Source organism: Oncorhynchus kisutch, linkage group LG13 (genome assembly GCF_002021735.2).
Source record: "Oncorhynchus kisutch isolate 150728-3 linkage group LG13, Okis_V2, whole genome shotgun sequence".
NCBI lineage: Eukaryota > Metazoa > Chordata > Actinopteri > Salmoniformes > Salmonidae > Oncorhynchus > Oncorhynchus kisutch.
This window is the reverse complement of record NC_034186.2, coordinates 19,315,642-19,328,300: the sequence shown is the minus strand read 5'-3', so window position 1 is coordinate 19,328,300 and position 12,659 is coordinate 19,315,642. Positions and strand designations below refer to the sequence as shown.

The 12,659-nt window shown below is 46.4% G+C and overlaps 1 protein-coding gene across 1 annotated transcript in view; it reads left to right on the top strand.

The window, feature by feature from the left end:
- arhgap39 (Rho GTPase activating protein 39) overlaps positions 1-12,659 on the top strand; it is a 46,325-nt gene that overhangs the window by 19,651 nt on the left and 14,015 nt on the right. Inside the window, 9 exon segments of the mRNA XM_031838042.1 lie at positions 1,289-1,658; positions 1,891-2,157; positions 2,324-3,088; positions 5,963-6,127; positions 6,357-6,542; positions 6,844-6,870; positions 7,140-7,212; positions 7,431-7,571; positions 9,322-9,395. Coding sequence (XP_031693902.1) covers positions 1,289-1,658; positions 1,891-2,157; positions 2,324-3,088; positions 5,963-6,127; positions 6,357-6,542; positions 6,844-6,870; positions 7,140-7,212; positions 7,431-7,571; positions 9,322-9,395 — 2,068 coding nt within the window.

Below are 12,659 nucleotides of genomic sequence, written 5' to 3'. Positions count from 1 at the left end.
AATTATCTTTTTGTTTTCTCATGATTTGATTGGGTCTAATTGTGCTGCTGTCCTGGGGCTCTGTGGGGTGTGTTTGTGTTTGTGAACAGAGCCCCAGGACCAGCTTGCTTAGGGGACTCTTCTCGAGGTTCATCTCTCTGTAGGTGATGGCTTTGTTATGGAAGGTTTGGGAATCACTTCCTTTTAGGTGGTTGTAGAATTAAATGGCTCTTTTCTGGATTTTGATAATTTGTGGGTATCGGCCTAATTCTGCTCTGCATGGATTATGTGGTGTTCTACATTGTACACAAAGGATATTTTTGCAGAATTCTGCATGCAGAGTCTCAATTTGGTGTTTGTCCCATTTTGTGAAGTTTTGGTTGGTGAGCGGACCCCAGACCTCACAACCATAAAGGGCAATGGGCTCTATGACTGATTCAAGTATTTTTAGCCAGATCCTAATTGGTATGTTGAATTTTATGTTCCTTTTGATGGCATAGAATGCCCTTTTGCCTTGTGGCTCAGACTGTTCACAGCTTTGTGGAAGTTACCAGTGGCGCTGATGTTTAGGCCAAGGTATTTACCGTTTTTTGTGTGCTCTAGGGCAACGGTGTCTAGAGGGAATTTGTATTTGTGGTCCTGGCGACTGGACCTTTTTTGGAACACCATTACTTTGGTCTTACTGAGATTTACTGTCAGGGCCCAGGTCTGGTAGAATCTGTGCAGAATATCTAGGTGCTGCTGTAGGCCCTCCTTGGTTGGTGACAGAAGCACCAGATCATCAGCAAACAGTAGACATTTGACTTCAGATTCTAGTAGGGTGAGGCCGGGTGCTGCAGACTTTTCTAGTGCCCGCGCCAATTCGTTGATATATATGTTGAAGAGGGTGGGGCTTAAGCTGCATCCCTGTCTCACCCCACGGCCCTGTGGGAAGAAATGTGTGTGTTTTTTGCCAATTTTAACCGCACACTTGTTGTTTGTGTACATTCATTTTATAATGTCGTATGTTTTGACTTGCCAACTCCTATGGTCATTGTTACGCCACAGGAGTTGAAAAGAGAGCACAAGCAGATCTGGGACCAGGCTAGGGGTTTCACTCCTGTCTCTGACTGTTCTGTTCTGTTCCAACCACTAACTCATCTATGGCAAAGTTGAAATGCTATGCTGTGTCTGTGTTCAAACTTTGTCAGGATTTACTTTGAATAACACACACCAGTAACTGAACAGAATCACACCTGACAGCTCCTCTGTGCCAAATACAATAATTAACTCGCTCTCTCACTCTACCTCTCTCTGCCTCCCCCCTTAGAACCTCTCCGTTCAGATGGAACACAGGTACCAAGGAGAGGATGCTGATCAAGGTGACAGACAGAGAACCCAGCTTCCTCTCTCACCAGGGGAACGGTTACTCCCCCTGCGACCCCCCTACCCTCACCCCCACACCTGGCACCGGCACCTCCTCCCGTACCCGCCATTCCTCTGGAGGCTCCGCCACCCCTGACACCGGCCCCGACGGCTCTCCAATCCTCTACGTCGACCGCCGCCAGTCGCCCTTCCTGAAACGTGCGGAGCTAGGGGGCGGAGGTACTGGGACACACCGTCGCCCCTCGGCCGACTCACAGCCCCCCTCCCCCCGCTACGCCTACGAACCACCCCTCTACGAGGAGCCCCCCTCGGAGGTACGACACATAGTTACAGAAACACGTTCATTGAACATGTAAAAACACACCTCTTTCAGCTAGTCTGGTATGCTCTGTGATTGACTCTGTTTGACTTGCCTCTTTGTGTCTTTCCCAGTGTCCCTGTGTGATCGGCCTTGTTATGATTGATTTTAATTGCACTAGGATTTGATTGTCGCCTGTCTTTTCTGTGTGCACTTTTTGGGATACTTATTGTTTTTTATGATTCTAGTACCAGCCCCCGCCCATCTACGAGGAACCGCCCACAGACGTGATGCACCACCTGGGCTCTGACTCCTCCTTGCTGTATGGCACAGGGAAGTCCCCGGCCCGGGGAAAGCCCTCCTCGGCGACGCCCCTCTATCACTCTCCCAAACAGAGCCACTCCCCCTACGGCCAGCTGGTGCTGACCAGACAGAAGTGTCCAGAGAAGACCCAGAGTCTGGAGTACAGCCCTGCTGGGAAGGAGTATGTCAAACAGCTGGTCTACGTGGAACAGGTAGGTAGTCTAGAGGTTAGAGAGATAGGCCAGCCACCGGAGGGTTGCCGGCTCGAATCCCATGTCTGACAGTAAGACGGTAACTGGAAGGTTGCTGGCACCAGTCGGACATTCGTGTCCATTATTCAATAAAGTCATCTTCTTCCTCCTCCCCCTCCTCCAACAGTCCTCCTCCAGCCCACGTTCTAAGACAGCCGACCGGCTCCTTCACTACGGGACCTCCACGGCCACCCCATCCTCCATGGGGGGGTATGGGGGCTCCTACGGAGGATCCTACACCCTCCAACACAGCCAGAGTCTGATACGGGACCCCCGGCTGCTGCTGGACTACGGGAGCGAGGAGGGGGGCGAGGGCGGAGGCCAGAGGTTGCTCTACGAGGACTCTATGTCCTGGAGCTCCAGTCAGCACCACTCCCTCTCCCTCTCTGGGTCTACAGGTGGAGGGGGCTTCTCGCCCGGGGGGAACCGCAAACGCAAGACCCGGAAACCCTCCCTGCCCCAGGAGCTGGGAAGGTGTGGAGGGGGTGGTGGTGTCGGGGCGGACTGGGAGGAGGGGCCGATGTCGGGGACCCTGTCAGAGGCAGTGTTGAACCAGGCCAGGCTGGCATGGGAGGCCCAGCAAGTGATGAAACAGAGGAGCAGTTGGGAATCAGCCCCGGGGGAAGGGGGCTCGGCCAGGGGCTCTAACCAGGGAGGAGGGTCTAAAGACGGGTACGAGAGTGATGGGGCGGTGCCCCTGCCCCTGCCAGGCCCAGTGGTGAGGGCGTTTAGCGAGGACGAGGCGTTGGCACAGAGCGACGGGCACCACGGGCATTACCACTGGAAACGCAGCACCTTCGACAGACTGGGCTTCCCTCAGGCACTGCTGGAGAAGAGCCTGTCTGTACAGACCAACCTGGCCTCGCCTGAACCCTTCCTACACCCCTCACAGGTATCCACACACGCACACATACACACGCGCACGCACACACACACACACACACACGCACACACACGCACACACACGCACACACACGCACACACACGCACACACACGCACACACACACACACACACACACACACGCACACACACGCACACACACATACACACACACACACACACACAGTCTGTCAGTGCAGTGCAGACTCTAGCTCTTATATTCTATGTCTCCGTGTGTGTGTGTGTGTGTGTGTGCACATGTGACTGTGTGACTTCGAACTCTAGCTCATCTTCTCTGTCACAGAGCCACGCCCTAGCTGCCACAGGTCCATTAATGTTTTATCATGTGCAGAATCAGATCATTATTTTAATGGGGTGAGATTGGTTTAAGTAATACCAGTTGTTGGAACCAAAATTATTTTCCAATCGTTTCGTTCTAATTATTTTTTTCGTTCCGTTCCACTGTTCTGACCAGTAAAATAAAGTTCTGAACTGGTTTGAACCAAACAAAGTCCAGGTTTATATTGTTCCTTCTGTTCCTTTTTAAACCTTAGAATTGTTTTTATTTTTACATTTAGCTTGACATTAGTTTACTTCACCAAGTATACAGTGTGGATTGAGCTGCTTGCTAGGGAAGGGCAAGCTAAAGCTCAGTGAGTTGTTTGAGTGATGGAAAGACAAGTGTAGGGGGCGAGATACAACTGACAGGGTGGAGGAGGAAGCTTGGCTTGAAGTGCTGGGCATCTTGTGTTGACATGCGTTATCTGAATTAGGCCCACAGAATTATGCCTCCAGAGTGGCTTCTATGAAGGAACTTTGAATGTCTTTGAACGTCAGAGATTTAATATTGGACCAAAGCTTGCTATCTAGCGAACAAGCTTGTGTGTGCAGAGCGGTACCAGAATTTAAAACACGTCTTACCTTTTTGTAGTTATTAAATCCAGTGTAAAATGTGACAACTGTAGTACACCTAACTGGCATTTAAAAAAACAATCCATTCTTCTCTAATTAATAATTGTTCTCCCTATCTTCCTAATCATGCTTTTAATGTCAGTAGGCTACAGCTATGCTTTGGAGGGGGAGGGGCTGCTAGACTACACGCACACACACTGGCAAAGATTTTCAGCTGGTAGACAGCAGGCAGGCAGACAGCAGGCAGGCAGACAGAAGGCAGTCAGGCAGAAACTGGATGAAGTTTCTGATTGAAAGACGGAGGGCTTTGCATCATGGCGCTTTGAAGTGTTTTTTATGGGACCAGAGCGTAAAATAACATTATTAACCGGTTCCCATTCTTTTCAAATAACAGTTCTGTTCTGGAACAGTATAGATCACTTTCATTCCCGGTTCTGATTCTGTTCCTTGAATATATATATATATATATATATATATATATATATATATATATATATATATATATATATATTTTTTTTACAGTTTTCTGTTCTGTTCCCTGAACCGGTTCCATCCCCTGTGTAATATCCATACTGCTGCTATTGCACTTACCTAGTGCCACTTAGACAGGGACTTACCTGGACTCTCTGTACCAGATAGGCTACACACACGTTATGTTCTTCTATCCTCGTGGGAACCCAAAACATTTTTCCATTCAAAATCCTATTTTTCCTAACCCCTAACCCTGAACCTAATCCTTACCATAACCTTAACCCTAACCCAAATCCTAAACCTAACCCCTAAGTTTAAAAATGTTTGTCACCACGTATTTCCTTGTTTTAATATCCTCGTGGGGATAGAAAACCCCACAAGGATAGAAAACTCCACAAGGATAGAAAAACCAACACACATAACACACTGCCATGTACCATCACTTAGAATGTAGGCACATATCACCGGACTACAGGAATGATCTAGACTCACTCTACCAGACAGGCCTACACTCACTTAGACACACACACACACACACACACACACACACACACACACACGCACACACACACACACACACACACACACACACACACACACACACACACACACACACACACACACACACACACACACACACACACACACACACACACACACACACACACACACACACACATACATTCCAGTACATGCACAGAAAGGCATTGACACACCAGGCCATGTGTGCTGCTGAATGTGTGAGACAGAGAGACAGCAGGTCTTCTTTAAGGTGTGAAGAGAGATGGGAGCCATGCCAGAGAACGATGGGAGGCTGTGGGGGGAACTACAAGCCAGATTTATTCTGCTCCATATGTGCAACCCTGCCTACAGTACCTCTTTTTCCCAACACTCCATCCCTCCAATTATCCATCCTTTCTCTAACTCGCTCCATCTCTCTCTCTCTCTCTCTCTCTCTCTCTCTCTCATTATATCTACCATCACATTGTAAGACACACACAAACACACCCACACACACTTAACTTAGCCCTCACATAAGAGAAATCTGCCCCCATATCAACCATCAGAGAGAAAGAGGGTGGAAGAGAGAGATAGACTGGTGGGGGATGAGAGAGAGCGAGAGGGGGGGTGGGGTGGGGTAGGCAGTTAGGGAGAGGGGGAGATGCGGGGGTTAGTGGAAAATAGCAGGCCTGAAAGTGCTTACCAAGGAATACAGTGCTACTCAAACTCAGAGCAGAGAGAAAGAAAGAAAGAAAAAATGAGACGTTAAAGGAAAAAAAGATGTCAGGCTGTCTTCTACTCTCTCTTTCCTCACAGCATTCCCTTTTAACATCATGTGTTTCTCTACTGCTACTGTTTCTCTCTCTTTATCTCTCTCGCTCTCTCTCTCTCTCTCTCATTCTCAACCTCTCTCTTTCTCTCTCCCTTTCAACCTTACTCTCGCTTTCTCTCTCTCTCCCTCCCTCTCTCTCTGTCTCTCCTTCTCTTCCTCTCTCCCTCAGTCGGAGGATCTTGGAGCGTGTGCTCAGTTCGAGGCGAGTCGGAATGCTCGGAACATGATGCCCAGCGCCAGCTGTGGAGTGTTCCCAGAATTCACCTTGAGGAAGCCGTCCTCCGAGACCGACATTGAGAACTGGGCCTCCAAACACTTTAACAAACACACACAGGTACACCCACCCACACACACTTAACTTTACACTTTAACACACACTGATACATTACAGACACACACGCCGCTTTACAATGTAAAATACACAGGAACAGTCACACTCTCAGTAGTCACTGTCTCGCACAAACACATCTATATAATATCTAGTATAACTAAAGCTAAATATTGACCTATCATTCCTTCCACCTCCTCCTTCCTCTCCCCCTCCTCCTCTTCCTCCCTCTCAGGGTCTGTTCCGGCGCAAGGTGTCCATAGCCAACATGCTGGCGTGGAGCAGTGAGCCAATCAAAAAGCCCATGATCGTGACGTCAGACCGTGCGGTGAAGAGAGAGGCGGTGGAGATCTTTAAACTCATCCAGACCTACATGGGAGACCGCCGGGCCAAGACTGACCCGCTTACTGTCGCCCTGGAGGTCTGCAGACTCTCTGATGTCCTTATGGCATATCCCAAATGGCACCATATTCTCTATATAGTGCACTACTTTTGACCAGAGCCCTTATGGACCCTGGTCAAAAGTAATGCACTAAAAGGGGAAAGGGTGCCATTTTGGACTGAGCCATTGTCTCACCTTCTGCAGCCATGTGTCATTTATGTGCTTTAAGCTTCAATTTATCTTCAGTTTCTGATTTTGTGCATCAAAGAAATAAACATGACTTAATGATTCCACCCCCCCTCATTTCCTCTCTGTCTTTCTCTCTCTCTTTCGCGCCAAGACTGGCCCCCTGAACATCGCCCTAGAGGTCTGCACAGGCCCTTTTATTATCCCTCTCTCCGTTCTCTGCTTCTACTTGTTCATGTCTCTCTTTGAATTTACTTTCATTGTGTTGCTTCTCACTTCTCTACTTTTTTACTCTGTTATTTTATGCATTTATGTCTTTTAAGCTTCAATTTTCCTTCAGTTTATTAATTCTGCACATCATGGAAACATATGTGACTTTTAATAATTCCCTTCTCTCCCTTCTCTGTCCTTTCTCTCTTTCTTCTACCCCTCCCTCTCTTTTCTTCCCAGGTGGCAGTGCGTGGTTGGAGCAGCCAGGGTCTTCGTGATGAACTCTACATTCAGCTGTGTCGTCAGACTACAGGTACACACACAGACACACACACACGCTCACACACACTCACACACGGCCAGCTTTACACCTGAACACATACAGCTACGTGCACACACACTGTGTAACACTAACAGTGTGTAAACTACTGGACACATAATTAACAAACCTATTAATTCATTAGACACAGGCTTGATGCACAGTCAACCTGAAGTCAAATGAACACTAACCTCATCCACTACTTCTCACAGAGAACTTCCGCTACGATAGTCTGGAGAGGGGCTGGGAGCTCATGGCTGTGTGTCTGGCCTTCTTCCCGCCTACACCTCGCTTCCACTCCTACCTGGAGGGATACATCTACAGACACATGGACCCCCTTAACGATACTAAAGGTTGGATGAGAGATAGTGTGTGATGTGTGTGGTTACGTGCATGTGTGTGTGGTGGCTAGCTGGCTGTGGCGATGCATTTTAATGGCGCACACAGACGTTGAGACTGGTGTTTTGTGGGTACTATTTAATGAAGCTGCCAGTTGAGGGCTTGTGAGGCGTCTGTTTCTCAAACTACATACTCTAATGTACTTGTCCTGTTGCTCAGTTGTGCACCGGGGCCTCCCACTCCTCTTTATATTCTGGTTAGAGACAGTTTGCTCTGTTCTGTGAAGGGAGAAGTACACAGCGTTGTACGAGATCTTTAGTTTCTTGGCAATTTCTCACATGGAATAGCCTTCATTTTTCAGAACAAGAATAGACTGATGAGTTTCAGAAGAGAGGTCTTTGTTTCTGGCTATTTTGAGTCTAATCAAACCCACAAATGCTGATGCTCCAGATACTGAATTAGTCTAACGAAAGCCAGATTTATAGCTTCTTTAATCAGAACAACAGTTTTCAGCTGTGCTAACATAATTGCGAAAGGGTTTTCTAATGATTAATTAGCCTTTTAAAATTATAAACTTGGATTAGCAAACACAACGTGCCACTGGAACACAGGAGTGATGGTTGCTGATAAAGGGCCTCTGTACACCTATGTAGATATTCCATTAAAAATCAGCCGTTTCCAGCTTCTATAGTCAATAACAACATTAACAATGTCTACACTGTATTTCTGATCAACTTTATGTTATTTTAATGGACAAAAAATTTGCTTTCTTTCAAAAACAAGGAAATGTCTAAGTGCCCCAAACTTTTGAACGGTAGTGTATACTTAAGCAGCAATAAGTCACGAAGGGGTGTTGTATATGGCCAATATATCACTGCTAAGAGCGCCTGGACACAGCCCTTAGCTGTGGTATGTTGGCCATATATCACAAACTCCCAGGTTGCCTTATTGCTATTATAACTGGTTACCAATGTAATTAGAGCAGTAAAAATAAATGTTTTGTCATGCCCGTGGTATACGGTCTAATATACCACTGCTTTCAGCTAATCAACATTCAGGGCTCTAACCACCCATTTTATAATATAGTTTTTACTATACTAATATTAGTGTTTATACTATAGTAAACTTTACTACAGTATACTACAGGGATGTCCACAAAAACACTACAGTGAATACTACAGTATACTTCTGCAAAAAGTATACTATAAATATAGTAATACTACAGTATTTAGAGCATAGTATGCTATAGTATTTTTTCATATGGGTGTCTACTAATTCATTTTACTAGATCATTTTGTTGTCTGATTGAAAGGAGGTTCTCCCTCCACCTCTCCTCTTTGACCCATATTACATCTGTCTGCACTGCAGTCTCTCTAAGGGGAGAGTCCTGGGCATCAGTTCAGTCTTTTTACATTACTGTAGGGTAACTGGTAACTGCTAGGACTGTTACCTCAGTGAAATCCTGCTGTTGTGTGTATGTAACTATGTAGACAACAGGAACTTGATGGTTGAACATTGTCAGTGTATGTGTGTTTGTGTGCGTGTGTTCTTGTAGGGTCAGGAGGTCAGGGGACTGGAGCAGTATGGTGTGTTTCCAGAATTAGACCAGTGTTACCCTCCAGTAATGAACTATTGTGTGTGTGTGTGTATTATCTCTGTTTCCTTCCTGTACCAGTGTTTTGAGTCCACTTCTCTTCGGTAATTACAACACGTTGCTGTATGATCTAACAACTAACCTGTGTGTGTGTCTGTTATTTCTTCCAGGAGTGGCGATCAGCGGCTATGCCAAATACTGTTACCGTAAACTGCAGAAGGCTGCTCTGACCGGAGCGAAGAAGGTCTGTGCTTGGTTATTCCCTGTTTTTTTTCTCTTCCTTCTAATCTTCCTCTCCTGGGATGTTTGTCTGTTGTCTCTGTACCTGGCAGGGCTGTGTCTGGGGGGCAAGTCTGCTCATCTTCCTCCCCTGTTAGCCGTAGCGCAGTTAGTGCAGGGTTAGTTAGCTAGCTGTTAATTGGCTGACAGCACAGTAACCAAGGGGAGTAACGAGGTCTATGTAGCTAACTACTAGCCATCCCTAAGGCAACAACACACGCCACTTAATTAACACCCCTCCTCATGCACGCCACACACACACAGACAAACACACACACGCACGGATACGCACACACACAAACAGAGACACACTGTACACACCCTGATAACACGGCGTACCCCACCTCCATCTGATTAAGAATTCCATATCAGAATGCTCCCAGGGATGGGAATGGGAGGGGAAGATGGGGCACAATGACATGCTACTTACACACAACACACACACACTACATACACACACATTCAACGGTATGTCACCATTGACTTGTATTGCTTTCGGCTCTTATTTTCTGAATATTAATAAGTAGATCAATCAAATGTATTTATGAAGCCCTTTTTACATCAGCAGATGTCACAAAGTGCTTATACAGAAACAGAGCCTAAAACCCCAAACAACAAGCAATGCAGATGTAGAAGCACGGTGGCTAGGAAAAACTCCCTAGAAACCTAGAGAGGAACCAGGCTCTGAGGGGTGGCCAGTCCGCTTCTGGCTGTGCCGGGTGGAGATTTATAAGAGTACATAGACATTAAGGCCAGATTGTTCTCCAAGATGTTCAAACGTTCATAGATGACCAGCAGGGTCAAATAATAATAGGTGAATGAGAGGATAAGCTAAACTCCAATTAGTCTCATCATTTATCCTTTGATTTAGTATTTTACTGTTTGTGTGACAAAGGACTTCCTGTTTTTCCATTTCATTAGCCTCTCATTTGAATCATTTCCCTCTAGCTGTTTGTGTGTGTGTGTGTGTGTGTGTGTGTGTGTGTGTGTGTGTGTGTGTGTGTGTGTGTGTGTGTGTGTGTGTGTGTGTGTGTGTGTGTGTGTGTGTGTGTGTGTGTGTGTGTGTGTGTGTGTGTGTATTTGTCTTAATTTAGTTATTGTTTCAGCAAGCGGTGTACAAAATGTAGTGTATTATTAATGTAAATGTCTGGAGCAGGACTCCTGCTGAGACTGCTGGGACAACACGGCACACACACGTATCCGCCCACACGCTTGCACACACACAAACGCACAAGCACACACAAAACACACACATGCCCACATGCTTCTTAACTAGTCCACCAATTACAGGGGCCCTTTAGGCAAATGTATCTTCTGAGTGTTTTTATACCAGATCACAACTCCACAGTCTGCCTCTGTTTACCAGGCTCCCAGACGGAGGAGTGTGTGTGTGTGTGTGTGTGTGTGTGTGTGTGTGTGTGTGTGTGTGTGTGTGTGTGTGTGTGTGTGTGTGTGTGTGTGTGTGTGTGTGTGTGTGTGTGTGTGTGTGTGCGTGAGAGAGAAGGGGGTAAGGCTGGGAGGGTGTGGAGGGAAGGTTGGGTGTCATGGAAACCATCTCCTGGGGGACGTTCCATTCCGTTGTTCATCTATCCTCGCCCTGACCTAAAAAAACACTATCTGACTAACTGACTCACTAAACCAGTTCCGATCGTTACAAGCCCAGTTAGCTGTCGGTTTTAGACCAGTACCAATCATTATCAGGCCACTCCACTGGTTTAAATGGGTTGTAATATAATGGCGTCTCTCTACTGCCCACTGGGCACAGACTTCAGTTCATCGTCTAGTTTTGATATACATTTAGTTGAGTTGTCAACTAACATGAATTCAACGTGAAATCAACAAAAAATGTCACCACGTCATTGGATTTCAGTTGAGGGAAAAAAGAACACAATTCCCTTAAATTGATTACTTTTTTCAAATCCAAGCAGTTTTCCACGTTGATTCAACGACATCACATTAAATGTTTTGGTTGAAATGACATGGAATCAACGTTGATTCAACCAGTCTTTGCCCAGTGGGTGGTGACCAGTGCTGATCTCTACTCTGACCTTTTGAATGCCCTAGAAACCTCTCTTTGAGGTTTGTCGTACGCTGAAATCTGAACTAAAGATCTCGGTTTAAAAGCTGACAGTGTTTTTATATACTGTTATTTTATTTTGAATCCTCTGTTGGGCTAAGTTGCTGTGAGCGCAGCTAACTGTCCCGGGATCCTGCCAGATTCCATATAGGGGGAGAGACATGAAAGCCCAGCTAGCCTAGCTGGCTCGGCGTCTCAAATGGAGGCCGCTATCGAACGTTTCCAACGTTGCAGGAGTTGTGTTTACTTTGCTTTGTTCCGGGACAATGTGGACCACGTTGACTTTCAATGTAGCAACTGCTTGTAGTTTCAATGTAGCAACTTTCAATGTAACAACCCATAGTTGACAGTGCATGTCAGAGCAAAAACCAAGCCATGAGGTCAAAGGAATTGTCGGTAGAACTCCGAGACAGGATTGTGTCAAGGCACGGATTTGGGGAACAGTACCAGAAATGTCTGCAGCATTGAAGCTCCCCAAGAACACAGTTGCCTCCAACATTCTTAAATGGAAGAAGTTTGGAACCACCAAGACTCTTCCTAGAGCTGGCCCTGGCCAAACTGAGCAATCAGGGGAGAAGGGCCTTGGTCAGGGAGGTGACCAAGAACCCGATGGTCACTTTGACAGAGCTCCAGAGTTTCTCTGTGGAGATTGGACAACCTTCCAGAAGGACAACCATCTCTGCAACACTCCACCAATCAGACGTTTATGGTAGAGTGGCCAGATGGAAGCCACTCCTCAGTAAAAGGCACATGACAGCCTGCATGGAGTTTGACAAAAAATCAACTAAAAGACAAGATTCTCTGATCTGATGAAACCAAGATTGATCTCTTTGGCCTGAATGCCAAGCGTCACGTCTGGAGGAAACCTTTGTGAAGAATGGTGGTGGCAGCATCGTGCTGTGGGTATATTTTTCAGCAGCAGTGACTGGGAGACTAGTTAGGATCAAGGGAAATATATTGTTATTTTACCTTTATTTAACTAGGCAAGTCAGTTAAGAACAAATTCTTATTTACAATGATGGCCTACCGGGGAACAGTGGGTTAACTGCCTTGTTCAGGGCCAGAATGACAGATTTTTACCTTGTCAGCACGGGGATTCAACCCAGCAACCTTTCTGTTACTGCTGGCCCAACGCTCTAAAAACTAGGCTAT